This window comes from Schistocerca serialis, chromosome 1 (genome assembly GCF_023864345.2).
Source record: "Schistocerca serialis cubense isolate TAMUIC-IGC-003099 chromosome 1, iqSchSeri2.2, whole genome shotgun sequence".
NCBI classification, from domain to species: domain Eukaryota; kingdom Metazoa; phylum Arthropoda; class Insecta; order Orthoptera; family Acrididae; genus Schistocerca; species Schistocerca serialis.
The window spans coordinates 427491774-427518737 of NC_064638.1; the positions used below are offsets into that span (position 1 = coordinate 427491774).

Here is a 26964-nt window from a genome sequence, read left to right on the forward strand (position 1 = left end):
TTGCCATATCGGCCCGTACCACCGTGTGTCACTCCCACATGTGGAGCGCACACGCTGCAAGCATTTAGGCCCTTCGACTTGCGGTTTTTCCTTATCGCTTCTCGGCCTTTTGGCTAAGATCAAAGTGTAGTATCTGTTCTTATCAGCTTAATATCTGATACGTCCTGCATCGCAGGACCAGAATATTAAACTCATTTTTGGCTCATGACGGAGTGCTAGGGGCTTGCTCCACCTCTGTCGCGGGTTGGCCCGGCATTGCAGTACCGCCGGGATCGGCCCACCTAAAATTAATTAAAACACAGCCTGAAATGGGTTAATATTCTGCAGTGATCAGATATTCCGCTGGTAGCAAAACTTGTTGTAGTTGTCGATTTGCCCAGTAGTTAGCTGCTTACACACCTCGATTTCTTGTAATTAATTTAACATTATCTTACGAAGTTTATTTATTTTTTTTTTTTTTTTATTTTTTTTTTTTTTTTTTTTTTTTTTGCGGTTAGCCGGAACGCTCTTGCAGCCGCATTACACTAGGCTGGTAATTTATATGGGCACAGAAGAGTGCCTTCGGATGCCTCGTTGGCGTCACATATGGTCCGGCCACAGATAATTTTAATTACATTTTTTGGAGTTATATCCTTAGCTCCTCGCGAACGTCGTCGTCGCCGCCGCACGCACGCAGAATACGTGTGTACACACGTATGCAGTAGGCGGTGGACGATGTAAGCACTCGGCTAGGTGTAGCTCGCGCCGGCCTCGCGCCGGTGTAGCTCGCGCCGGCCTGGCGCTGCTGTGGGGCGGCCTCACGGCTTCTCCACTGCCCTGGCAGCCGGCGGCGTTCAAATGGGAGTCGCAGTTTACTGTTCGCCATGGAGGGTAGTACTGGGCTGTTGACGAGTGCTCTCGCGAATTCTCCTTCCTTCCGGCACTTGCTTTTGCGATGTTTTCGACGGTCGCCTGTTGCCATATCGGCCCGTACCACCGTGTGTCACTCCCACATGTGGAGCGCACACGCTGCAAGCATTTAGGCCCTTCGACTTGCGGTTTTTCCTTATCGCTTCTCGGCCTTTTGGCTAAGATCAAAGTGTAGTATCTGTTCTTATCAGCTTAATATCTGATACGTCCTGCATCGCAGGACCAGAATATTAAACTCATTTTTGGCTCATGACGGAGTGCTAGGGGCTTGCTCCACCTCTGTCGCGGGTTGGCCCGGCATTGCAGTACCGCCGGGATCGGCCCACCTAAAATTAATTAAAACACAGCCTGAAATGGGTTAATATTCTGCAGTGATCAGATATTCCGCTGGTAGCAAAACTTGTTGTAGTTGTCGATTTGCCCAGTAGTTAGCTGCTTACACACCTCGATTTCTTGTAATTAATTTAACATTATCTTACGAAGTTTATTTATTTTTTTTTTTTTTTTATTTTTTTTTTTTTTTTTTTTTTTTGCGGTTAGCCGGAACGCTCTTGCAGCCGCATTACACTAGGCTGGTAATTTATATGGGCACAGAAGAGTGCCTTCGGATGCCTCGTTGGCGTCACATATGGTCCGGCCACAGATAATTTTAATTACATTTTTTGGAGTTATATCCTTAGCTCCTCGCGAACGTCGTCGTCGCCGCCGCACGCACGCAGAATACGTGTGTACACACGTATGCAGTAGGCGGTGGACGATGTAAGCACTCGGCTAGGTGTAGCTCGCGCCGGCCTCGCGCCGGTGTAGCTCGCGCCGGCCTGGCGCTGCTGTGGGGCGGCCTCACGGCTTCTCCACTGCCCTGGCAGCCGGCGGCGTTCAAATGGGAGTCGCAGTTTACTGTTCGCCATGGAGGGTAGTACTGGGCTGTTGACGAGTGCTCTCGCGAATTCTCCTTCCTTCCGGCACTTGCTTTTGCGATGTTTTCGACGGTCGCCTGTTGCCATATCGGCCCGTACCACCGTGTGTCACTCCCACATGTGGAGCGCACACGCTGCAAGCATTTAGGCCCTTCGACTTGCGGTTTTTCCTTATCGCTTCTCGGCCTTTTGGCTAAGATCAAAGTGTAGTATCTGTTCTTATCAGCTTAATATCTGATACGTCCTGCATCGCAGGACCAGAATATTAAACTCATTTTTGGCTCATGACGGAGTGCTAGGGGCTTGCTCCACCTCTGTCGCGGGTTGGCCCGGCATTGCAGTACCGCCGGGATCGGCCCACCTAAAATTAATTAAAACACAGCCTGAAATGGGTTAATATTCTGCAGTGATCAGATATTCCGCTGGTAGCAAAACTTGTTGTAGTTGTCGATTTGCCCAGTAGTTAGCTGCTTACACACCTCGATTTCTTGTAATTAATTTAACATTATCTTACGAAGTTTATTTATTTTTTTTTTTTTTTTATTTTTTTTTTTTTTTTTTTTTTTTTTGCGGTTAGCCGGAACGCTCTTGCAGCCGCATTACACTAGGCTGGTAATTTATATGGGCACAGAAGAGTGCCTTCGGATGCCTCGTTGGCGTCACATATGGTCCGGCCACAGATAATTTTAATTACATTTTTTGGAGTTATATCCTTAGCTCCTCGCGAACGTCGTCGTCGCCGCCGCACGCACGCAGAATACGTGTGTACACACGTATGCAGTAGGCGGTGGACGATGTAAGCACTCGGCTAGGTGTAGCTCGCGCCGGCCTCGCGCCGGTGTAGCTCGCGCCGGCCTGGCGCTGCTGTGGGGCGGCCTCACGGCTTCTCCACTGCCCTGGCAGCCGGCGGCGTTCAAATGGGAGTCGCAGTTTACTGTTCGCCATGGAGGGTAGTACTGGGCTGTTGACGAGTGCTCTCGCGAATTCTCCTTCCTTCCGGCACTTGCTTTTGCGATGTTTTCGACGGTCGCCTGTTGCCATATCGGCCCGTACCACCGTGTGTCACTCCCACATGTGGAGCGCACACGCTGCAAGCATTTAGGCCCTTCGACTTGCGGTTTTTCCTTATCGCTTCTCGGCCTTTTGGCTAAGATCAAAGTGTAGTATCTGTTCTTATCAGCTTAATATCTGATACGTCCTGCATCGCAGGACCAGAATATTAAACTCATTTTTGGCTCATGACGGAGTGCTAGGGGCTTGCTCCACCTCTGTCGCGGGTTGGCCCGGCATTGCAGTACCGCCGGGATCGGCCCACCTAAAATTAATTAAAACACAGCCTGAAATGGGTTAATATTCTGCAGTGATCAGATATTCCGCTGGTAGCAAAACTTGTTGTAGTTGTCGATTTGCCCAGTAGTTAGCTGCTTACACACCTCGATTTCTTGTAATTAATTTAACATTATCTTACGAAGTTTATTTATTTTTTTTTTTTTTTTATTTTTTTTTTTTTTTTTTTTTTTTGCGGTTAGCCGGAACGCTCTTGCAGCCGCATTACACTAGGCTGGTAATTTATATGGGCACAGAAGAGTGCCTTCGGATGCCTCGTTGGCGTCACATATGGTCCGGCCACAGATAATTTTAATTACATTTTTTGGAGTTATATCCTTAGCTCCTCGCGAACGTCGTCGTCGCCGCCGCACGCACGCAGAATACGTGTGTACACACGTATGCAGTAGGCGGTGGACGATGTAAGCACTCGGCTAGGTGTAGCTCGCGCCGGCCTCGCGCCGGTGTAGCTCGCGCCGGCCTGGCGCTGCTGTGGGGCGGCCTCACGGCTTCTCCACTGCCCTGGCAGCCGGCGGCGTTCAAATGGGAGTCGCAGTTTACTGTTCGCCATGGAGGGTAGTACTGGGCTGTTGACGAGTGCTCTCGCGAATTCTCCTTCCTTCCGGCACTTGCTTTTGCGATGTTTTCGACGGTCGCCTGTTGCCATATCGGCCCGTACCACCGTGTGTCACTCCCACATGTGGAGCGCACACGCTGCAAGCATTTAGGCCCTTCGACTTGCGGTTTTTCCTTATCGCTTCTCGGCCTTTTGGCTAAGATCAAAGTGTAGTATCTGTTCTTATCAGCTTAATGTGGGCTGATATGGGCTGATTTCTGCACCGGGAAGCGGTCGCTTTTATTCTCCTGTTTCAGGTCCGCGACCTGAACAATGGAGCTTGTGGTGACGCTGCCGGCGGAGGTCTTCCGCTGCCGGATCTGCTTCGTCACCAAGGCTGCCGGGAGACCTACTTTTGGCGAGTACAAGGACCACTCGGCCCTTCTCCGCCACTACAGGAGGCTGCACGACCCGGAAACGGTTCCCGTTTTCGAGTGTCAGTTTTGCGGCCGACGCGACCCGCGGCTGAAGACGCTGCGGTTACACCAGCGGCTCTGCAATGCAGATTCCGCAACCCCCGGCGCTGCCAGTCGGGGGAGAGTGAGTATGGGACACGATGCCGTGTCTGGCTCTCTGGGGCACCCAGAGAGGTCAGCCGGCGGGAGGTCACAGGCGAGGGCCCCCGAAGCTAGTAGGACAGGCCCTTCGTCCTTAGTTAGTGCTGGGCGCAAGCCACAGGCGAAAGCGGCTCGGGAAGCTAGTACCATAGGCCGCCTAGCCTTAGATAATAGAGAGGGGCTATGGCCACAGCCCAGTCCGGTCCCCGAAGCTAGTAGGACAGACCGGCTGGACTTAGGATTAACTTACGCGGCGGTCCTGACCCGCAGCAGCGTGGTGGGCTCACAGGCTGCCTTGCCCTCACCCTGTGTGAGTGTGCAGGCGTCTGCGACGCCCAGGACGGCGGTGGTTGCCACCCCCGCGTCGTGTGTACTCTGTGTGCGCACGCCGAGGAGGTCTGGCATCCCCCTGCCGACACGCTCCGCGACGTCAACCGCGTCGCCACGAGTGCCGAGCGCAAGTTCGGGAGGTGAAGGCAGCCCGCTGCCGACGCCTGCCGCCGAACGCGTCGCTCCGGCCAGAGGCGCTGTGTCCGGCATGGGCCGCGGCTCGCCGCGGCCCGCGCCGGCCATTGCACCCAGTGGCGTACGCTGGCCACGTCGTGCGGCTGCCTCAGGCGCCTCCCGCCCGCCATCTGTCGGGAGCGTGGGTACCGGCCTGGGACTGCCGCCCGCATTCGCTACGCCGCCAACAGGTGGCTCTGCGGTGCGGGTGGGCAGTGGCAGGCAGGCTGCCTCGCTCGCCGCGACCGTTGGTGTTGTCATTCACGGCGCAGCCGCGCCGCCGGTTGACGCACCGAAGGCCGCGCGCCCGGCGGATGCACCGGATGGTGTGGTGCTTGTGCGGTCGCAGACGTACACGCGCCGCGTTTCCTCTGCCCTGCCGGCGGTTACGTCGAGTGACGCCCGTCACTCCGTCTCCGCTCAGGCAGGGAGTGCTAATAACCAAAAAGCTCCTGTTGCAGATCATGAGTGGCACGTAGTCACCCCACGGAGGGACAGACGCCGTGCTGCAGGACGCAGACCACCGCCCCCGGACCGACGGCGCATCATACCGCCCAGTCCGCGTAACAGCGGCCCGGCGCGAGCCAACGCGCCTGGGCGGCCGGCGCGAGCTACACCTCGTGTATCTCGCGCCGGCGGCAGGGCGCGGGCGACCGCTGGGCCATCTGTTGGCGGCGCGGCGAACAACAGCCGCGGTGCGCTGGGCCCGAGCGCCAGGCCGGCGCGAGCTACACCTCGAGACGCCCGGCCGGCGCGGACTACACCGGCCACCCCTACGACCACTGCGCCATCTGGTAGCGATCGTCGGGCTCCCAGTCCGCGTAACAGCGGCCCGGGGCGAGCCGGCGCGTCCGGTCAGCCGGCGCGAGCTACACCCCGTGTTTCTCGCGCCGGCGGCGGGCCGCTGGCGACCGGCGGGCCATCTGTTGGCGGCGCGGCGAACACCAGCCGCGGTGCGCCCGACCCGAGCGCCAGGCCGGCGCAAGCTACACCGGCCCCTGCTGCTACCGCTGCGCCACCTGTCACCAGCGCGGCAATCGAAAGCAGCACTGAGCGGCCCACGCCAGATGGCAGCACGGCACCACCACCGACGCAGACGACGGAGCGGCGCGACGTGAACGGAGGGACTGCAGCTGCGTCTCCCAGAAATGGCAGCAAGAAGAGGAGACGCCGACGCCGTAACAACCGGCCCAGTCCCAACCTCCCGCCGCAAGGCTCCCGTCCTTCACCAGACCTGACAGGACCCCCTGTACCCTCCGAACAGGGCGCAACTGAGGCAGCTCCGCCCCCCCCTCCCCCGGCCGACGCTCGGCTAACGGAGAGGCAGCGGCGCTGGCTGGCGGCCCTGGAGAGCGTCCACAACCAACCGTGGGACGCATTCGTCGCGGCCGTCGAGGACTTCATCTCCGAGATCGCCGAGACGAAGCCACAACGCCAGGCAGCCGGAGGTCGACAGGATGGGCCACCAGCAGCAGCGCACCGCGGCCAGGGCCGCGCCGACGCTGCTGCCAATCCCCCTCCCCCTGCCCCTACACGCGGCCGCGGTGGGCGGCGCGGTGGACGTGGCGCACGGCGCGCGGCGGCCGCCGAGCGTCGGTACGACGCGAATGCAGCGTCTGAGATTCAGAAGCTGTACCGCGCGGACCGGCGCAAGGCGATGCAGCGCGTCCTTGGCGAGACGTCACCGTACTGCCAAATCGATGGCAGCGTGCTCACGGAGCACTTTAAAAAGATCTATGGTAAATCTGACTTCTCTCTTTCAGATGCACCAGCTGCTGTCCCGGACTTTGCCGCCACCACGCCTCCTGATGTCAGCGAGGAGGTCCTGCTGCCGATCACACCTTCAGAGGTGCAACAGCGGCTCCAGAAGGCGAGCAATACTGCTCCTGGGGCAGACGGAGTCACCTACTCGGACTTGCGACGTGAGGATCCTGGCTGCCACGTGCTAGCTAAGATCTTCTCGCGCTGCTGGAATGAGCGGAAGACTCCGGTGCAGTGGAAAATATCCACTACCGTCCTCATCCACAAGAAAGGGGACGTCTCGGACGTGACAAACTGGCGGCCTTTAGCATTGAGCTCTACCATCTCTAAGCTCTTTGCTGCAATCGTTGCGGACCGCACTTCTCTCTGGGCAGAGCGGTTGAACCTGCTCTCCCCGGAACAGAAGGGCTTCCGCACGTTTGAAGGCTGCTACGAGCACAACTTCATTGTGCAGACGGCAATTGATGATGCAAGGCGCAGGGGAGGCCAAGCATGCTTTGCTTGGCTTGATCTGGCGAATGCTTTCGGTTCAGTGCCTCACGCTCACCTCCTTGGAGTACTGAGCAGGATGGGACTACCAGAGCAATTGCACCATCTAATTGCCGACATGTACGATGGTTGCTCCACCCGCGTCCGTACATCTGACGGACTAACGGAGGAGATAGAGATCCAGGCAGGGGTCAAGCAGGGCTGTCCACTGTCGCCCATCGTCTTTAATCTCGCGCTCGAGCCGGTACTTCGCGCCGCAACCTCACTCAGAAATGAGTGTGGTATTCCGCTTAGCGGCGTCAGTGTGAGTGCACTGGCGTATGCGGACGATATCGTGCTTCTGGCGCGGGATTCAGAGGCGATGCAGACGCTCCTCAATGTTGTGGGCGAGGCGGCAACGTGGGCCGGGCTTACCTTCAAGCCGTCGAAGTGTGCCACGCTTCACATCCGCCGTCGGCAGACACTAGGCTCGGTATTCGCCCTGCAAGGGGGAGAACCAGCCGTGCTCGGTGCGGGTGACGCCTACCTCCATCTTGGCGTTCCCACCGGGTACAAAGTCACGCAGACGCCAACGGATGCGATCGCGGCAATTCGACGCGACTTGCAGCACCTGGACGCTTCCCTGCTGGCTCCCTGGCAGAAGATTGACGCTGTGCGTGTCTTTCTCCTCCCTAGGCTTGACTTTGTCATGCGGGGCGGAGCGGTACGCAAGGGGCCGCTGTCTGCACTCGACAAGGCAGTGAAAGCGGCTGTCAAATCATGGCTGTTCCTCCCACAGCGTGCGTCCACCGAACAGCTGTACCTCGCGCTGGGAGAGGGAGGATGCGGCCTGACGCCGCTCGCGGACGCTGCGGACATCTCGACGATCGTCCACGGCTTCCGCATGCTGCACTGCGACGACGCCACCGTCCGCGACATCGCCTGGGCCACACTAACTACGGCCGCGCGCCGCCGACTGGGGAGGGAGCCGAGTCGTTCCGACTTGGCCACCTACCTTAGCGGCAGCACTGAGGGTGACCTCGCACGCGACGGAGGTGACATCCAGTCACTGTGGACGCGCGTCAGGAACGCCACAAGGCGCCTAGCGCCGCGTGGCGTCACCTGGCGCTGGAGTGAGCTGCTTTCTGAGTTGCAGGTGGAGGTCGGCGGCCAACCCGCCATCGCTGACGACGCGGAACACGGCGGCATCGGAGGGGTGACGCAGCCGGCCACGGAGGGGGCGGCGCCTGGGACTACACGACACCTCGATGATGGCGGCGATGGACCGCAACACGATGATGACAGCGTGGGACGCACCGCCAACACTGGCGTCGAGCATGTCCGGGTGGGAGGGGGCGCCAAACGTCTTCTCTCGCGGACGCTCCGCGAGTGTCTGAGGCAGCGCCTGCGCAACCTCCTACTCAGGAAACCTGACCAGGGGAAGGTGTTCGAGTGTACCAGGGAGTCCACAGCGTCCAACCACTTCATAGCGGGAGGCAAATACACCCGCTTCGCAGACTGGCGCTTTATCCATCGCGCCAGGCTCGGAGTCGTGCCTCTGAACGGTTGTCGCCGCTTTGATGGGCGGGCAAACAACAACAAAGCCTGCCGACGCTGTGGCCACAACAACGAGACGCTCCCGCACGTGATCAACGCGTGCATGGTGCACTCAGCAGCCCTGCAGTATCGCCACAACGCGGTCCTCAACCGCCTCGCGACAGCAGTCGCTGGGCGGCCAAGGAGAGGAAACGCTGCTGTTCCTGACATCAGGACCAACCAAGCCGTCATAGGGGACAGCAGTGGGCTGCGTCCGGACCTCGTAATAACTGACGAGGCCGCTAAGACTGTGACCATCGTCGATGTGACAATCCCCTTCGAGAATAGGCGGATTGCGCTCGACAACGCTCGGCAACTGAAGAGGATAAAGTACGCCGACGTTGCGCGCGGATTAGCCGCTCGCGGCTATTCCGTCACTGTCGACGCCCTGGTTGTTGGCAGTCTGGGGGCGTGGGACCGCCAGAACGATGCAGTGCTTCGGCACCTAGGCATCGCTAGCCGCTACTGCCAACTGATGCGGCGGCTGATGGTGTCTGACACCATCAAGTGGTCCCGCGACATTTACGTGGAACACATTACTGGCCACCGCCAGTATGTGTCCCCCTAGACTGTGGCATGCTCTGACGTCAGGCTGCGAGACCCTCGAGACTGCAGTCGTCGGAGAACTTCGAGGTCGGTGCCTTCGTGACGTCGGCGTCGAGATTCTCCTCCACGACGCGGGACCTGCGGCGCTACACCATCTTCGCGCCGCACTGCAGCAGTGCCGAGTCAGTAGCGGTGCGTGCGGTGCTGCCTGGTGCCCCTCCCTCCGTGGTGTCCGCCGAATATGGCCCCCACCTCGGTTGGCGCGGTGCTAGGCGGCGCCAAACGTGTGTCTACTGCCCGGCAGTCTCCAGCCAGCGTGGGAAGCAACGCCCTCCTGCCACGACACCCCGGTGACGTCTGCCGCAAGGCGGACAGAGGGGAGAAGTCCGGCTGTGTGTGACCCGCCTGCGTGCGTGGCACACCAGCCGCTGGCAGCCGTGCATGTGCAGTGTGCTGTCAGGGCATGGAGAAGAATGTAATAAACAAAATAGATCCTAAACTAGCTCCAACCTTCCCCGTTCTGACATTATCTAAGGCCGCGCCTACCGCGGGATTAATCTTAAGGTAATATACTTAAGCATCCGCGCCTAACGCGGCCTTCCAATATTTAAGTAGTGGGCTTAACCCACGAGTTAGAATAAGGTTCAATTACTTAAGTGCGGTTAGAACCGTTTTTCTAAATTTTATTTTATCTAAACTTAACAAATTTGTAAAACTCGCATTGTATAGAGTCATGAATATTTTTTCTTAAATTTATACTTCTTAAAACTGTAACTAAGAATTATCTCGGAAAATAAAAATCTGTTCTTATCAGCTTAATATCTGATACGTCCTGCATCGCAGGACCAGAATATTAAACTCATTTTTGGCTCATGACGGAGTGCTAGGGGCTTGCTCCACCTCTGTCGCGGGTTGGCCCGGCATTGCAGTACCGCCGGGATCGGCCCACCTAAAATTAATTAAAACACAGCCTGAAATGGGTTAATATTCTGCAGTGATCAGATATTCCGCTGGTAGCAAAACTTGTTGTAGTTGTCGATTTGCCCAGTAGTTAGCTGCTTACACACCTCGATTTCTTGTAATTAATTTAACATTATCTTACGAAGTTTATTTATTTTTTTTTTTTTTTTATTTTTTTTTTTTTTTTTTTTTTTTTTGCGGTTAGCCGGAACGCTCTTGCAGCCGCATTACACTAGGCTGGTAATTTATATGGGCACAGAAGAGTGCCTTCGGATGCCTCGTTGGCGTCACATATGGTCCGGCCACAGATAATTTTAATTACATTTTTTGGAGTTATATCCTTAGCTCCTCGCGAACGTCGTCGTCGCCGCCGCACGCACGCAGAATACGTGTGTACACACGTATGCAGTAGGCGGTGGACGATGTAAGCACTCGGCTAGGTGTAGCTCGCGCCGGCCTCGCGCCGGTGTAGCTCGCGCCGGCCTGGCGCTGCTGTGGGGCGGCCTCACGGCTTCTCCACTGCCCTGGCAGCCGGCGGCGTTCAAATGGGAGTCGCAGTTTACTGTTCGCCATGGAGGGTAGTACTGGGCTGTTGACGAGTGCTCTCGCGAATTCTCCTTCCTTCCGGCACTTGCTTTTGCGATGTTTTCGACGGTCGCCTGTTGCCATATCGGCCCGTACCACCGTGTGTCACTCCCACATGTGGAGCGCACACGCTGCAAGCATTTAGGCCCTTCGACTTGCGGTTTTTCCTTATCGCTTCTCGGCCTTTTGGCTAAGATCAAAGTGTAGTATCTGTTCTTATCAGCTTAATATCTGATACGTCCTGCATCGCAGGACCAGAATATTAAACTCATTTTTGGCTCATGACGGAGTGCTAGGGGCTTGCTCCACCTCTGTCGCGGGTTGGCCCGGCATTGCAGTACCGCCGGGATCGGCCCACCTAAAATTAATTAAAACACAGCCTGAAATGGGTTAATATTCTGCAGTGATCAGATATTCCGCTGGTAGCAAAACTTGTTGTAGTTGTCGATTTGCCCAGTAGTTAGCTGCTTACACACCTCGATTTCTTGTAATTAATTTAACATTATCTTACGAAGTTTATTTATTTTTTTTTTTTTTTTATTTTTTTTTTTTTTTTTTTTTTTTGCGGTTAGCCGGAACGCTCTTGCAGCCGCATTACACTAGGCTGGTAATTTATATGGGCACAGAAGAGTGCCTTCGGATGCCTCGTTGGCGTCACATATGGTCCGGCCACAGATAATTTTAATTACATTTTTTGGAGTTATATCCTTAGCTCCTCGCGAACGTCGTCGTCGCCGCCGCACGCACGCAGAATACGTGTGTACACACGTATGCAGTAGGCGGTGGACGATGTAAGCACTCGGCTAGGTGTAGCTCGCGCCGGCCTCGCGCCGGTGTAGCTCGCGCCGGCCTGGCGCTGCTGTGGGGCGGCCTCACGGCTTCTCCACTGCCCTGGCAGCCGGCGGCGTTCAAATGGGAGTCGCAGTTTACTGTTCGCCATGGAGGGTAGTACTGGGCTGTTGACGAGTGCTCTCGCGAATTCTCCTTCCTTCCGGCACTTGCTTTTGCGATGTTTTCGACGGTCGCCTGTTGCCATATCGGCCCGTACCACCGTGTGTCACTCCCACATGTGGAGCGCACACGCTGCAAGCATTTAGGCCCTTCGACTTGCGGTTTTTCCTTATCGCTTCTCGGCCTTTTGGCTAAGATCAAAGTGTAGTATCTGTTCTTATCAGCTTAATATCTGATACGTCCTGCATCGCAGGACCAGAATATTAAACTCATTTTTGGCTCATGACGGAGTGCTAGGGGCTTGCTCCACCTCTGTCGCGGGTTGGCCCGGCATTGCAGTACCGCCGGGATCGGCCCACCTAAAATTAATTAAAACACAGCCTGAAATGGGTTAATATTCTGCAGTGATCAGATATTCCGCTGGTAGCAAAACTTGTTGTAGTTGTCGATTTGCCCAGTAGTTAGCTGCTTACACACCTCGATTTCTTGTAATTAATTTAACATTATCTTACGAAGTTTATTTATTTTTTTTTTTTTTTTTATTTTTTTTTTTTTTTTTTTTTTTTTTGCGGTTAGCCGGAACGCTCTTGCAGCCGCATTACACTAGGCTGGTAATTTATATGGGCACAGAAGAGTGCCTTCGGATGCCTCGTTGGCGTCACATATGGTCCGGCCACAGATAATTTTAATTACATTTTTTGGAGTTATATCCTTAGCTCCTCGCGAACGTCGTCGTCGCCGCCGCACGCACGCAGAATACGTGTGTACACACGTATGCAGTAGGCGGTGGACGATGTAAGCACTCGGCTAGGTGTAGCTCGCGCCGGCCTCGCGCCGGTGTAGCTCGCGCCGGCCTGGCGCTGCTGTGGGGCGGCCTCACGGCTTCTCCACTGCCCTGGCAGCCGGCGGCGTTCAAATGGGAGTCGCAGTTTACTGTTCGCCATGGAGGGTAGTACTGGGCTGTTGACGAGTGCTCTCGCGAATTCTCCTTCCTTCCGGCACTTGCTTTTGCGATGTTTTCGACGGTCGCCTGTTGCCATATCGGCCCGTACCACCGTGTGTCACTCCCACATGTGGAGCGCACACGCTGCAAGCATTTAGGCCCTTCGACTTGCGGTTTTTCCTTATCGCTTCTCGGCCTTTTGGCTAAGATCAAAGTGTAGTATCTGTTCTTATCAGCTTAATATGGGCTGATATGGGCTGATTTCTGCACCGGGAAGCGGTCGCTTTTATTCTCCTGTTTCAGGTCCGCGACCTGAACAATGGAGCTTGTGGTGACGCTGCCGGCGGAGGTCTTCCGCTGCCGGATCTGCTTCGTCACCAAGGCTGCCGGGAGACCTACTTTTGGCGAGTACAAGGACCACTCGGCCCTTCTCCGCCACTATAGGAGGCTGCACGACCCGGAAACGGTTCCCGTTTTCGAGTGTCAGTTTTGCGGCCGACGCGACCCGCGGCTGAAGACGCTGCGGTTACACCAGCGGCTCTGCAATGCAGATTCCGCAACCCCCGGCGCTGCCAGTCGGGGGAGAGTGAGTATGGGACACGATGCCGTGTCTGGCTCTCTGGGGCACCCAGAGAGGTCAGCCGGCGGGAGGTCACAGGCGAGGGCCCCCGAAGCTAGTAGGACAGGCCCTTCGTCCTTAGTTAGTGCTGGGCGCAAGCCACAGGCGAAAGCGGCTCGGGAAGCTAGTACCATAGGCCGCCTAGCCTTAGATAATAGAGAGGGGCTATGGCCACAGCCCAGTCCGGTCCCCGAAGCTAGTAGGACAGACCGGCTGGACTTAGGTTTAACATACGCGGCGGTCCTGACCCGCAGCAGCGTGGTGGGCTCACAGGCTGCCTTGCCCTCACCCTGTGTGAGTGTGCAGGCGTCTGCGACGCCCAGGACGGCGGTGGTTGCCACCCCCGCGTCGTGTGTACTTTGTGTGCGCACGCCGAGGAGGTCTGGCATCCCCCTGCCGACACGCCCCGCGACGTCAACCGCGTCGCCACGAGTGCCGAGCGCAAGTTCGGGAGGTGAAGGCAGCACGCTGCCGACGCCTGCCGCCGAACGCGTCGCTCCGGCCAGAGGCGCTGTGTCCGGCATGGGCCGCGGCTCGCCGCCGCCCGCGCCGGCCATTGCACCCAGTGGCGTACGCTGGCCACGTCGTGCGGCTGCCGCAGGCGCCTCCCGCCCGCCATCTGTCGGGAGCGTGGGTACCGGCCTGGGACTGCCGCCCGCATTCGCTACGCCGCCAACAGGTGGCTCTGCGGTGCGGGTGGGCAGTGGCAGGCAGGCTGCCTCGCTCGCCGCGACCGTTGGTGTTGTCATTCACGGCGCAGCCGCGCCGCCGGTTGACGCACCAAAGGCCGCGCGCCCGGCTGATGCACCGGATGGTGTGGTGCTTGTGCGGTCGCAGACGTACACGCGCCGCGTTTCCTCTGCCCTGCCGGCGGTTACGTCGAGTGACGCCCGTCACTCCGTCTCCGCTCAGGCAGGGAGTGCTAATAACCAAAAAGCTCCTGTTGCAGATCATGAGTGGCACGTAGTCACCCCACGGAGGGACAGACGCCGTGCTGCAGGACGCAGACCACCGCCCCCGGACCGACGGCGCATCATACCGCCCAGTCCGCGTAGCAGCGGCCCGGCGCGAGCCAACGCGCCTGGCCGGCCGGCGCGAGCTACACCTCGTGTATCTCGCGCCGGCGGCAGGGCGCGGGCGACCGCTGGGCCATCTGTTGGCGGCGCGGCGAACAACAGCCGCGGTGCGCTGGGCCCGAGCGCCAGGCCGGCGCGAGCTACACCTCGAGACGCCCGGACGGCGCGGGCTACACCGGCCACCCCTACGACCACTGCGCCATCTGGTAGCGATCGTCGGGCACCCAGTCCGCGTAGCAGCGGCCCGGGGCGAGCCGGCGCGTCCGGTCAGCCGGCGCGAGCTACACCCCGTGTTTCTCGCGCCGGCGGCGGGCCGCTGGCGACCGCCGGGCCATCTGTTGGCGGCGCGGCGAACACCAGCCGCGGGGCGCCCGACCCGAGCGCCAGGCCGGCGCAAACTACACCGGCCCCTGCTGCTACCGCTGCGCCACCTGTCATCAGCGCGGCGATCGAAAGCAGCACTGAGCGGCCCACGCCAGATGGCAGCACGGCACCACGACCGACGCAGACGACGGAGCGGCGCGACGTGAACGGAGGGACTGCAGCTGCGTCTCCGAGAACTGGCAGCAAGAGGAGGAGACGCCGACGCCGTAACAACCGGCCCAGTCCTAACCTTCCGCCGCAAAACTCCCGTCCTACACCGAACCCGACCAACCCTCCTGTACCCTCCGAACAGGGCGCAACTGAGGCAGCTCCGCCCCCCCCTCCCCCGGCCGACGCTCGGCTAACGGAGAGGCAGCGGCGCTGGCTGGCGGCCCTGGAGAGCGTCCACAACCAACCGTGGGACGCATTCGTCGCGGCCGTCGAGGATTTCATCGCCGAGATCGCCGAGACGAAGCCACAACGCCAGGCAGCCGGAGGTCGACAGGATGGGCCACCAGCAGCAGCGCACCGCGGCCAGGGCCGCGCCGACGCTGCTGCCAATCCCCCTCCCCCTGCCCCTACACGCGGCCGCGGTGGGCGGCGCGGTGGACGTGGCGCACGGCGCGCGGCGGCCGCCGAGCGTCGGTACGACGCGAATGCAGCGTCTGAGATTCAGAAGCTGTACCGCGCGGACCGGCGCAAGGCGACGCAGCGCGTCCTTGGCGAGACGTCACCGTACTGCCAAATCGATGGCAGCGTGCTCACGGAGCACTTTAAAAAGATCTATGGTAAATCTGACTTCTCTCTTTCAGATGCACCAGCTGCTGTCCCGGACTTTGCCGCCACCACGCCTCCTGATGTTAGCGAGGAGGTCCTGCTGCCGATCACACCTTCAGAGGTGCAACAGCGGCTCCAGAAGGCGAGCAATACTGCTCCTGGGGCAGACGGAGTCACCTACTCGGACTTGCGACGTGAGGATCCTGGCTGCCACGTGCTAGCTAAGATCTTCTCGCGCTGCTGGAAAGAGCGGAAGACTCCGGTGCAGTGGAAAATATCCACTACCGTCCTCATCCACAAGAAAGGGGACGTCTCGGACGTGACAAACTGGCGGCCTTTAGCATTGAGCTCTACCATCTCTAAGCTCTTTGCTGCAATCGTTGCGGACCGCACTTCTCTCTGGGCAGAGCGGTTGAACCTGCTCTCCCCAGAACAGAAGGGCTTCCGCACGTTTGAAGGCTGCTACGAGCACAACTTCATTGTGCAGACGGCAATTGACGATGCAAGGCGCAGGGGAGGCCAAGCATGCTTTGCTTGGCTTGATCTGGCGAATGCTTTTGGTTCAGTGCCTCACGCTCACCTCCTTGGAGTACTGAGCAGGATGGGACTACCAGAGCAATTGCACCATCTAATTGCCGACATGTACGATGGTTGCTCCACCCGCGTCCGTACATGTGACGGACTAACGGAGGAGATAGAGATCCAGGCAGGGGTCAAGCAGGGCTGTCCACTGTCGCCCATCGTCTTTAATCTCGCGCTCGAGCCGGTACTTCGCGCCGCAACCTCACTCAGAAATGAGTGTGGTATTCCGCTTAGCGGCGTCAGTGTGAGTGCACTGGCGTATGCGGACGATATCGTGCTTCTGGCGCGGGATTCAGAGGCGATGCAGACGCTCCTCAATGTTGTGGGCGAGGCGGCAACGTGGGCCGGGCTTACCTTCAAGCCGTCGAAGTGTGCCACGCTTCACATCCGCCGTCGGCAGACACTAGGCTCGGTATTCGCCCTGCAAGGGGGAGAACCAGCCGTGCTCGGTGCGGGTGACGCCTACCTCCATCTTGGCGTTCCCACCGGGTACAAAGTCACGCAGACGCCAACGGATGCGATCGCGGCAATTCGACGCGACTTGCAGCACCTGGACGCTTCCCTGCTGGCTCCCTGGCAGAAGATTGACGCTGTGCGTGTCTTTCTCCTCCCTAGGCTTGACTTTGTCATGCGGGGCGGAGCGGTACGCAAGGGGCCGCTATCTGCACTCGACAAGGCAGTGAAAGCGGCTGTCAAATCATGGCTGTTCCTCCCACAGCGTGCGTCCACCGAACAGCTGTACCTCGCGCTGGGAGAGGGAGGATGCGGCCTGACGCCGCTCGCGGACGCTGCGGACATCTCGACGATCGTCCACGGCTTCCGCATGCTGCACTGCGACGACGCCACCGTCCGCGACATCGCCTGGGCCACACTAACTACGGCCGCGCGCCGCCGACTGGGGAGGGAGCCGAGTCGTTCCGACTTGGCCACCTACCTTAGCGGCAGCACTGAGGGTGACCTCGCACGCGACGGAGGTGACATCCAGTCACTGTGGACGCGCGTCAGGAACGCCACAAGGCGCCTAGCGCCGCGTGGCGTCACCTGGCGCTGGAGTGAGCTGCTTTCTGAGTTGCAGGTGGAGGTCGGCGGCCAACCCGCCATCGCTGACGACGCGGAACACGGCGGCATCGGAGGGGTGACGCAGCCGGCCACGGAGGGGGCGGCGCCTGGGACTACACGACACCTCGATGATGGCGGCGATGGACCGCAGCACGATGATGACAGCGTGGGACGCACCGCCACCACTGGCGTCGAGCATGTCCGGGTGGGAGGGGGCGCCAAACGTCTTCTCTCGCGGACGCTCCGCGAGTGTCTGAGGCAGCGCCTGCGCAACCTCCTACTCAGGAAACCCGACCAGGGGAAGGTGTTCGAGTGTACCAGGGAGTCCACAGCGTCCAACCACTTCATAGCGGGAGGCAAATACACCCGCTTCGCAGACTGGCGCTTTATCCATCGCGCCAGGCTCGGAGTCGTGCCTCTGAACGGTTGTCGCCGCTTTGATGGGCGGGCAAACAACAACAAAGCCTGCCGACGCTGTGGCCACAACAACGAGACGCTCCCGCACGTGATCAACGCGTGCATGGTGCACTCAGCAGCCCTGCAGTATCGTCACAACGCGGTCCTCAACCGCCTCGCGACAGCAGTCGCTGGGCGGCCAAGGAGAGGAAACGCTGCTGTTCCTGACATCAGGATCAACCAAGCCGTCATAGGGGACAGCAGTGGGCTGCGTCCGGACCTCGTAATAACTGACGAGGCCGCTAAGACTGTGACCATCGTCGATGTGACAATCCCCTTCGAGAATAGGCGGATTGCGCTCGACAACGCTCGGCAACTGAAGAGGATAAAGTACGCCGACGTTGCGCGCGGATTAGCCGCTCGCGGCTATTCCGTCACTGTCGACGCCCTGGTTGTTGGCAGTCTGGGGGCGTGGGACCGCCAGAACGATGCAGTGCTTCGGCACCTAGGCATCGCTAGCCGCTACTGCCAACTGATGCGGCGGCTGATGGTTTCTGACACCATCAAGTGGTCCCGCGACATTTACGTGGAACACATTACTGGCCACCGCCAGTATGTGTCCCCCTAGACTGTGGCATGCTCTGACGTCGGGCTGCGAGACCCTCGAGACTGCAGTCGTCGGAGAACTTCGAGGTCGGTGCCTTCGTGACGTCGGCGTCGAGATTCTCCTCCACGACGCGGGACCTGCGGCGCTACACCATCTTCGCGCCGCACTGCAGCAGTGCCGAGTCAGTAGCGGTGCGTGCGGTGCTGCCTGGTGCCCCTCCCTCCGTGGTGTCCGCCGAATATGGCCCCCACCTCGGTTGGCGCGGTGCTAGGCGGCGCCAAACGTGTGCCTACTGCCCGGCAGTCTCCAGCCAGCGTGGGAAGCAACGCCCTCCTGCCACGACACCCCGGTGACGTCTGCCGCAAGGCGGACAGAGGGGAGAAGTCCGGCTGTGTGTGACCCGCCTGCGTGCGTGGCACACCAGCCGCTGGCAGCCGTGCATGTGCAGTGTGCTGTCAGGGCATGGAGAAGAATGTAATAAACAAAATAGATCCTAAACTAGCTCCAACCTTCCCCGTTCTGAAATTATCTAAGGCCGCGCCTACCGCGGGATTAATCTTAAGGTAATATACTTAAGCATCCGCGCCTAACGCGGAATTCCAATATTTAAGTAGTGGGCTTAACCCACGAGTTAGAATAAGGTTCAATTACTTAAGTGCGGTTAGAACCGTTTTTCTAAATTTTATTTTATCTAAACTTAACAAATTTGTAAAACTCGCATTGTATAGAGTCATGAATATTTTTTCTTAAATTTATACTTCTTAAAACTGTAACTAAGAATTATCTCGGAAAATAAAAATCTGTTCTTATCAGCTTAATATCTGATACGTCCTGCATCGCAGGACCAGAATATTAAACTCATTTTTGGCTCATGACGGAGTGCTAGGGGCTTGCTCCACCTCTGTCGCGGGTTGGCCCGGCATTGCAGTACCGCCGGGATCGGCCCACCTAAAATTAATTAAAACACAGCCTGAAATGGGTTAATATTCTGCAGTGATCAGATATTCCGCTGGTAGCAAAACTTGTTGTAGTTGTCGATTTGCCCAGTAGTTAGCTGCTTACACACCTCGATTTCTTGTAATTAATTTAACATTATCTTACGAAGTTTATTTATTTTTTTTTTTTTTTTATTTTTTTTTTTTTTTTTTTTTTTTTGCGGTTAGCCGGAACGCTCTTGCAGCCGCATTACACTAGGCTGGTAATTTATATGGGCACAGAAGAGTGCCTTCGGATGCCTCGTTGGCGTCACATATGGTCCGGCCACAGATAATTTTAATTACATTTTTTGGAGTTATATCCTTAGCTCCTCGCGAACGTCGTCGTCGCCGCCGCACGCACGCAGAATACGTGTGTACACACGTATGCAGTAGGCGGTGGACGATGTAAGCACTCGGCTAGGTGTAGCTCGCGCCGGCCTCGCGCCGGTGTAGCTCGCGCCGGCCTGGCGCTGCTGTGGGGCGGCCTCACGGCTTCTCCACTGCCCTGGCAGCCGGCGGCGTTCAAATGGGAGTCGCAGTTTACTGTTCGCCATGGAGGGTAGTACTGGGCTGTTGACGAGTGCTCTCGCGAATTCTCCTTCCTTCCGGCACTTGCTTTTGCGATGTTTTCGACGGTCGCCTGTTGCCATATCGGCCCGTACCACCGTGTGTCACTCCCACATGTGGAGCGCACACGCTGCAAGCATTTAGGCCCTTCGACTTGCGGTTTTTCCTTATCGCTTCTCGGCCTTTTGGCTAAGATCAAAGTGTAGTATCTGTTCTTATCAGCTTAATATCTGATACGTCCTGCATCGCAGGACCAGAATATTAAACTCATTTTTGGCTCATGACGGAGTGCTAGGGGCTTGCTCCACCTCTGTCGCGGGTTGGCCCGGCATTGCAGTACCGCCGGGATCGGCCCACCTAAAATTAATTAAAACACAGCCTGAAATGGGTTAATATTCTGCAGTGATCAGATATTCCGCTGGTAGCAAAACTTGTTGTAGTTGTCGATTTGCCCAGTAGTTAGCTGCTTACACACCTCGATTTCTTGTAATTAATTTAACATTATCTTACGAAGTTTATTTATTTTTTTTTTTTTTTTATTTTTTTTTTTTTTTTTTTTTTTTTGCGGTTAGCCGGAACGCTCTTGCAGCCGCATTACACTAGGCTGGTAATTTATATGGGCACAGAAGAGTGCCTTCGGATGCCTCGTTGGCGTCACATATGGTCCGGCCACAGATAATTTTAATTACATTTTTTGGAGTTATATCCTTAGCTCCTCGCGAACGTCGTCGTCGCCGCCGCACGCACGCAGAATACGTGTGTACACACGTATGCAGTAGGCGGTGGACGATGTAAGCACTCGGCTAGGTGTAGCTCGCGCCGGCCTCGCGCCGGTGTAGCTCGCGCCGGCCTGGCGCTGCTGTGGGGCGGCCTCACGGCTTCTCCACTGCCCTGGCAGCCGGCGGCGTTCAAATGGGAGTCGCAGTTTACTGTTCGCCATGGAGGGTAGTACTGGGCTGTTGACGAGTGCTCTCGCGAATTCTCCTTCCTTCCGGCACTTGCTTTTGCGATGTTTTCGACGGTCGCCTGTTGCCATATCGGCCCGTACCACCGTGTGTCACTCCCACATGTGGAGCGCACACGCTGCAAGCATTTAGGCCCTTCGACTTGCGGTTTTTCCTTATCGCTTCTCGGCCTTTTGGCTAAGATCAAAGTGTAGTATCTGTACGATGGTTGCTCCACCCGCGTCCGTACATCTGACGGACTAACGGAGGAGATAGAGATCCAGGCAGGGGTCAAGCAGGGCTGTCCACTGTCGCCCATCGTCTTTAATCTCGCGCTCGAGCCGGTACTTCGCGCCGCAACCTCACTCAGAAATGAGTGTGGTATTCCGCTTAGCGGCGTCAGTGTGAGTGCACTGGCGTATGCGGACGATATCGTGCTTCTGGCGCGGGATTCAGAGGCGATGCAGACGCTCCTCAATGTTGTGGGTGAGGCGGCGACGTGGGCCGGGCTTACCTTCAAGCCGTCGAAGTGTGCCACGCTTCACATCCGCCGTCGGCAGACACTAGGCTCGGTATTCGCCCTGCAAGGGGGAGAACCAGCCGTGCTCGGTGTGGGTGACGCCTACCTCCATCTTGGCGTTCCCACCGGGTACAAAGTCACGCAGACGCCAACGGATGCGATCGCGGCAATTCGACGCGACTTGCAGCACCTGGACGCTTCCCTGCTGGCTCCCTGGCAGAAGATTGACGCTGTGCGTGTCTTTCTCCTCCCTAGGCTTGACTTTGTCATGCGGGGCGGAGCGGTACGCAAGGGGCCGCTATCTGCGCTCGACAAGGCAGTGAAAGCGGCTGTCAAATCATGGCTGTTCCTCCCACAGCGTGCGTCCACCGAACAGCTGTACCTCGCGCTGGGAGAGGGAGGTTGCGGCCTGACGCCGCTCGCGGACGCTGCGGACATCTCGACGATCGTCCACGGCTTCCGCATGCTGCACTGCGACGACGCCACCGTCCGAGACATCGCCTGGGCCACACTAACTACGGCCGCGCGCCGCCGACTGGGGAGGGAGCCGAGTCGTTCCGACTTGGCCACCTACCTTAGCGGCAGCACTGAGGGTGACCTCGCACGCGACGGAGGTGACATCCAGTCACTGTGGACGCGCGTCAGGAACGCCACAAGGCGCCTAGCGCCGCGTGGCGTCACCTGGCGCTGGAGTGAGCTGCTTTCTGAGTTGCAGGTGGAGGTCGGCGGCCGACCCGCCATCGCTGACGACGCGGAACACGGCGGCATCGGAGGGGTGACGCAGCCGGCCACGGAGGGGACTGCGCCTGGGACTACACGACACCTCGAAGATGGCGGCGATGGACCGCAGCACGATGATGACAGCGTGGGACGCACCGCCAACACTGGCGTCGAGCATGTCCGGGTGGGAGGGGGCGCCAAACGTCTTCTCTCGCGGACGCTCCGCGAGTGTCTGAGGCAACGCCTGCGCCACATCCTACTCAGGAAACCGGACCAGGGGAAGGTGTTTGAGTGCACCAGGGAATCCACAGCGTCCAACCACTTCATAGCGGGAGGCAAATACACCCGCTTCGCAGACTGGCGCTTTATCCATCGCGCCAGGCTCGGAGTCGTGCCTCTGAACGGTTGTCGCCGCTTTGATGGGCGGGCAAACAACAACAAAGCCTGCCGACGCTGTGGCCACAACAACGAGACGCTCCCGCACGTGATTAACGCGTGCATGGTGCACTCAGCAGCCCTGCAATATCGCCACAACGCGGTCCTCAACCGCCTCGCGACAGCAGTCGCTGGGCGGCCAAGAAGAGGAAACACTGCTGTTCCTGACATCAGGATCAACCAAGCCGTCATAGGGGACAGCAGTGGGCTGCGTCCGGACCTCGTAATAACCGACGAGGCCGCGAAGTCTGTGACCATCGTCGATGTGACGATCCCCTTTGAAAATAGGCGGATTGCGCTCGACAACGCTCGGCAACTGAAGAAGATAAAGTACGCCGACGTTGCGCGCGGATTAGCCGCTCGCGGCTATTCTGTCACTGTCGACGCCCTGGTTGTCGGCAGTCTGGGGGCGTGGGACCGCCAGAACGATGCAGTGCTTCGGCACCTAGGCATCGCTAGCCGCTACTGCCAACTGATGCGGCGGCTGATGGTGTCTGACACCATCAAGTGGTCCCGCGACATTTACGTGGAACACATTACTGGCCACCGCCAGTATGTGTCCCCCTAGACTGTGGCATGCTCTGACGTCAGGCTGCGAGACCCTCGAGACTGCAGTCGTCGGAGAACTTCGAGGTCGGTGCCTTCGTGACGTCGGCGTCGAGATTCTCCTCCACGACGCGGGACCGCGGCGCTACACCATCTTCGCGCCGCACTGCAGCAGTGCCGAGTCAGTAGCGGTGCGTGCGGTGCTGCCTGGTGCCCCTCCCTCCGTGGTGTCCGCCGAATATGGCCCCCACCTCGGTTGGCGCGGTGCTGGGCGGCGCCAAACGTGTGCCTACTGCCCGGCAGTCTCCAGCCAGCGTGGGAAGCAACGCCCTCCTGCCACGACACCCCGGTGACGTCTGCCGCAAGGCGGACAGAGGGGAGAAGTCCGGCTGTGTGTGACCCGCCTGCGTGCGTGGCACACCAGCCGCTGGCAGCCGTGCATGTGCAGTGTGCTGTCAGGGCATGGAGAAGAATGCAATAAATAAAATAGACCCTAAAACTAGCTCCAAACTTTCCCCAGTGTGAATTATCTAAGGCCGCGCCTATCGCGGAATTAGTCTTAAGGTAATATACTTAAGCATCCGCGCCTAACGCGGTCTTCCAATATTTAAGTAGTGGGCTTAACCCACGAATTAGAATAAGATTCAAATATTTAAGTGCGGTTAGAACCGTCTACTATATATTTAACTCAAACTTTCATTAAATTTGTAAAACTCGCTTTGTATAGAGTCATGAATATTTTTTCTTAAATTTATACTTCTTAAAACTGTAACTAAGAATTATCTCGGAAAATAAAAATCTGTTCTTATCAGCTTAATATCTGATACGTCCTGCATCGCAGGACCAGAATATTAAACTCATTTTTGGCTCATGACGGAGTGCTAGGGGCTTGCTCCACCTCTGTCGCGGGTTGGCCCGGCATTGCAGTACCGCCGGGATCGGCCCACCTAAAATTAATTAAAACACAGCCTGAAATGGGTTAATATTCTGCAGTGATCAGATATTCCGCTGGTAGCAAAACTTGTTGTAGTTGTCGATTTGCCCAGTAGTTAGCTGCTTACACACCTCGATTTCTTGTAATTAATTTAACATTATCTTACGAAGTTTATTTATTTTTTTTTTTTTTTTATTTTTTTTTTTTTTTTTTTTTTTTTGCGGTTAGCCGGAACGCTCTTGCAGCCGCATTACACTAGGCTGGTAATTTATATGGGCACAGAAGAGTGCCTTCGGATGCCTCGTTGGCGTCACATATGGTCCGGCCACAGATAATTTTAATTACATTTTTTGGAGTTATATCCTTAGCTCCTCGCGAACGTCGTCGTCGCCGCCGCACGCACGCAGAATACGTGTGTACACACGTATGCAGTAGGCGGTGGACGATGTAAGCACTCGGCTAGGTGTAGCTCGCGCCGGCCTCGCGCCGGTGTAGCTCGCGCCGGCCTGGCGCTGCTGTGGGGCGGCCTCACGGCTTCTCCACTGCCCTGGCAGCCGGCGGCGTTCAAATGGGAGTCGCAGTTTACTGTTCGCCATGGAGGGTAGTACTGGGCTGTTGACGAGTGCTCTCGCGAATTCTCCTTCCTTCCGGCACTTGCTTTTGCGATGTTTTCGACGGTCGCCTGTTGCCATATCGGCCCGTACCACCGTGTGTCACTCCCACATGTGGAGCGCACACGCTGCAAGCATTTAGGCCCTTCGACTTGCGGTTTTTCCTTATCGCTTCTCGGCCTTTTGGCTAAGATCAAAGTGTAGTATCTGTTCTTATCAGCTTAATATCTGATACGTCCTGCATCGCAGGACCAGAATATTAAACTCATTTTTGGCTCATGACGGAGTGCTAGGGGCTTGCTCCACCTCTGTCGCGGGTTGGCCCGGCATTGCAGTACCGCCGGGATCGGCCCACCTAAAATTAATTAAAACACAGCCTGAAATGGGTTAATATTCTGCAGTGATCAGATATTCCGCTGGTAGCAAAACTTGTTGTAGTTGTCGATTTGCCCAGTAGTTAGCTGCTTACACACCTCGATTTCTTGTAATTAATTTAACATTATCTTACGAAGTTTATTTATTTTTTTTTTTTTTTTTATTTTTTTTTTTTTTTTTTTTTTTTTTTTTTTTTTTTTTTTTTTTTTTTTTGCGGTTAGCCGGAACGCTCTTGCAGCCGCATTACACTAGGCTGGTAATTTATATGGGCACAGAAGAGTGCCTTCGGATGCCTCGTTGGCGTCACATATGGTCCGGCCACAGATAATTTTAATTACATTTTTTGGAGTTATATCCTTAGCTCCTCGCGAACGTCGTCGTCGCCGCCGCACGCACGCAGAATACGTGTGTACACACGTATGCAGTAGGCGGTGGACGATGTAAGCACTCGGCTAGGTGTAGCTCGCGCCGGCCTCGCGCCGGTGTAGCTCGCGCCGGCCTGGCGCTGCTGTGGGGCGGCCTCACGGCTTCTCCACTGCCCTGGCAGCCGGCGGCGTTCAAATGGGAGTCGCAGTTTACTGTTCGCCATGGAGGGTAGTACTGGGCTGTTGACGAGTGCTCTCGCGAATTCTCCTTCCTTCCGGCACTTGCTTTTGCGATGTTTTCGACGGTCGCCTGTTGCCATATCGGCCCGTACCACCGTGTGTCACTCCCACATGTGGAGCGCACACGCTGCAAGCATTTAGGCCCTTCGACTTGCGGTTTTTCCTTCATCTCCGGCGGTACACCGAAAGGTTACCGCCCTTCGATAGTGCCGTTTTCGCGCTAATCGAAGTGCTAGGGTTTACAGGTGCCAGCCAGCCAGCCAGCCAGCCAGCAGCAGCAGTTCCCGGTCCCGGCCTGCAGCGGTGGTCCCGCAGCCAGCCAGCCAGCCAGCCAGCCAGCCAGCCAGCCAGCCAGCCAGCCAGCCAGCCAGCCAGCCAGCCCTCCGGTGGCAGCAGCAGTCCAGCCAGCAGCAGTCCTGCCAGCAGCAGCAGCAGCAGTAGCCGCCGCCGCCGCCGCCGCCGCCGCCGCCGCCGCCGCCGCCGCCCCGGCCCAGTCCGCGGCAGCAGCGTCCCTGCCTGTCGCCGTCGCCGTCGCCGTCGCCGTTGCCGTCGCCGTCGCCGTCGCCGTCGCCGTCGCCGTCGCCGTCGCCGTCGCCGTCGCCGTCCGTCGTCTCCCAGTGTGTGTCCTGTCCCTTTAGTGCTGTGTTTTTCTTTCTTCTTCTTGTCGTCATGTCCGCCCCCACCACCACCGTCACTACTACCACCACCGCCATCGTGTATACGTCCCCTTCCGCCGCCACCACCACTATCACTTGGTGTGCCCAGTCCCACCCCCCTCCTTCCATCCCTCCCCTCCTCTCTATCCCTTCGCCCTCGCTCTTTGTCGCCCCCTCTCCCGCCTCTTCCTCTCGTTCTGATCCTTTCCCCCCACTCCCCCAGCCTGTCACTGCAGCTCCGGCTAGGGTGGTGGCCCGTCGGGCCACTGCCCACGCCCAGCTCTCCCCGTCGCCGTCGCCGTCGCCATCGCCATCACCGCCACCACCGTCATCGTCATCGTCACCATCACCATCACTGCCACATTCGCCTGCACCGTCACAGTCACTCTCTCCGGCGCCGACTGCTGCGTCCGTGCCGGGACCTGTCCCTTCCCGCCACCTCCCCATCGTTCCCGTCCCTCATGTCACCACCCGCCCATCTGCCGCTGTCAAACGCCCTAGTGGCGCCTCCACTTCCTCTGCTCCTAAAAAGGCTCCACCCCGCCCCCCATCCCCACCCCAAAATGCCATGGACGTCTCCCCACCAGGCCCCGCTCCCTCCTCCTCCTCCTCCTCCCCACCCGGTCTCTACAAATATCTCCTGTCCCATCCCGATCCTTCCTTCCTCGAGGCCCGGAATCTCTCCCTCCTCCTCCGCCAACATTTCCCTGGCGCCCCCATATCTCTCCTTACTCCCAGACGGGATTCTGTTCTTATCTCCTCCCCCAGCCCCACCCTCCATACTGACATCCTCTCCCGCCTCCCCATCACCCGTTTTGGTCCTCACGCCACCCTCACCCCTGCTCCCTCCCCATCTCCTACCCGCCAACCCCAACCCCCGCGTCGCCCGCCGACCCTCACCGCCGTGATCACTCGGCTTAGCCCGTCGATCACGGAGGAGGAGGTGCTGGCGGAGC

General features: G+C 57.8%; 2 protein-coding genes, 11 non-coding genes and 3 pseudogenes across 13 annotated transcripts; all 16 read left to right on the forward strand.

The window, feature by feature from the left end:
- The first annotated feature begins 93 nt into the window (after nt 1–93).
- LOC126420421 (U2 spliceosomal RNA) lies at nt 94–286 on the forward strand. Its single transcript, XR_007576065.1, has one exon. It is a non-coding gene; the product is annotated as a U2 spliceosomal RNA (small nuclear RNA).
- Nucleotides 287–1047: 761 nt separating this feature from the next.
- LOC126420432 (U2 spliceosomal RNA) lies at nt 1048–1240 on the forward strand. The gene has a single exon (XR_007576066.1). It is a non-coding gene; the product is annotated as a U2 spliceosomal RNA (small nuclear RNA).
- Nucleotides 1241–1999: 759 nt separating this feature from the next.
- On the forward strand, nt 2000–2192 carry LOC126420443 (U2 spliceosomal RNA). The gene has a single exon (XR_007576067.1). It is a non-coding gene; the product is annotated as a U2 spliceosomal RNA (small nuclear RNA).
- A 761-nt stretch (nt 2193–2953) lies between these two features.
- LOC126420454 (U2 spliceosomal RNA) lies at nt 2954–3146 on the forward strand. Its single transcript, XR_007576068.1, has one exon. It is a non-coding gene; the product is annotated as a U2 spliceosomal RNA (small nuclear RNA).
- Nucleotides 3147–3905: 759 nt separating this feature from the next.
- On the forward strand, nt 3906–4017 carry LOC126423921 (U2 spliceosomal RNA; annotated as a pseudogene).
- A 2469-nt stretch (nt 4018–6486) lies between these two features.
- On the forward strand, nt 6487–9222 carry LOC126478049 (uncharacterized). Its single transcript, XM_050103672.1, has one exon. It carries the CDS (start codon nt 6487–6489, stop codon nt 9220–9222), a length of 2736 nt encoding a protein of 911 aa, XP_049959629.1.
- A 733-nt stretch (nt 9223–9955) lies between these two features.
- Nucleotides 9956–10154, forward strand: LOC126423356 (U2 spliceosomal RNA). Its single transcript, XR_007576142.1, has one exon. It is a non-coding gene; the product is annotated as a U2 spliceosomal RNA (small nuclear RNA).
- A 761-nt stretch (nt 10155–10915) lies between these two features.
- Nucleotides 10916–11108, forward strand: LOC126420465 (U2 spliceosomal RNA). Its single transcript, XR_007576069.1, has one exon. It is a non-coding gene; the product is annotated as a U2 spliceosomal RNA (small nuclear RNA).
- Nucleotides 11109–11867: 759 nt separating this feature from the next.
- Nucleotides 11868–12060, forward strand: LOC126420476 (U2 spliceosomal RNA). Its single transcript, XR_007576070.1, has one exon. It is a non-coding gene; the product is annotated as a U2 spliceosomal RNA (small nuclear RNA).
- A 762-nt stretch (nt 12061–12822) lies between these two features.
- On the forward strand, nt 12823–12934 carry LOC126423821 (U2 spliceosomal RNA; annotated as a pseudogene).
- A 5938-nt stretch (nt 12935–18872) lies between these two features.
- On the forward strand, nt 18873–19071 carry LOC126423368 (U2 spliceosomal RNA). Its single transcript, XR_007576143.1, has one exon. It is a non-coding gene; the product is annotated as a U2 spliceosomal RNA (small nuclear RNA).
- Nucleotides 19072–19831: 760 nt separating this feature from the next.
- Nucleotides 19832–20024, forward strand: LOC126420487 (U2 spliceosomal RNA). The gene has a single exon (XR_007576071.1). It is a non-coding gene; the product is annotated as a U2 spliceosomal RNA (small nuclear RNA).
- Nucleotides 20025–20784: 760 nt separating this feature from the next.
- Nucleotides 20785–20849, forward strand: LOC126424253 (U2 spliceosomal RNA; annotated as a pseudogene).
- Nucleotides 20850–21067: 218 nt separating this feature from the next.
- LOC126478206 (uncharacterized protein T26G10.4-like) lies at nt 21068–22849 on the forward strand. The gene has a single exon (XM_050103684.1). The coding sequence runs from the start codon at nt 21068–21070 to the stop codon at nt 22847–22849; it is 1782 nt and encodes a 593-aa protein (XP_049959641.1).
- A 731-nt stretch (nt 22850–23580) lies between these two features.
- On the forward strand, nt 23581–23779 carry LOC126423379 (U2 spliceosomal RNA). The gene has a single exon (XR_007576144.1). It is a non-coding gene; the product is annotated as a U2 spliceosomal RNA (small nuclear RNA).
- Nucleotides 23780–24539: 760 nt separating this feature from the next.
- Nucleotides 24540–24732, forward strand: LOC126420498 (U2 spliceosomal RNA). Its single transcript, XR_007576072.1, has one exon. It is a non-coding gene; the product is annotated as a U2 spliceosomal RNA (small nuclear RNA).
- The last annotated feature ends 2232 nt before the right edge of the window (nt 24733–26964 follow it).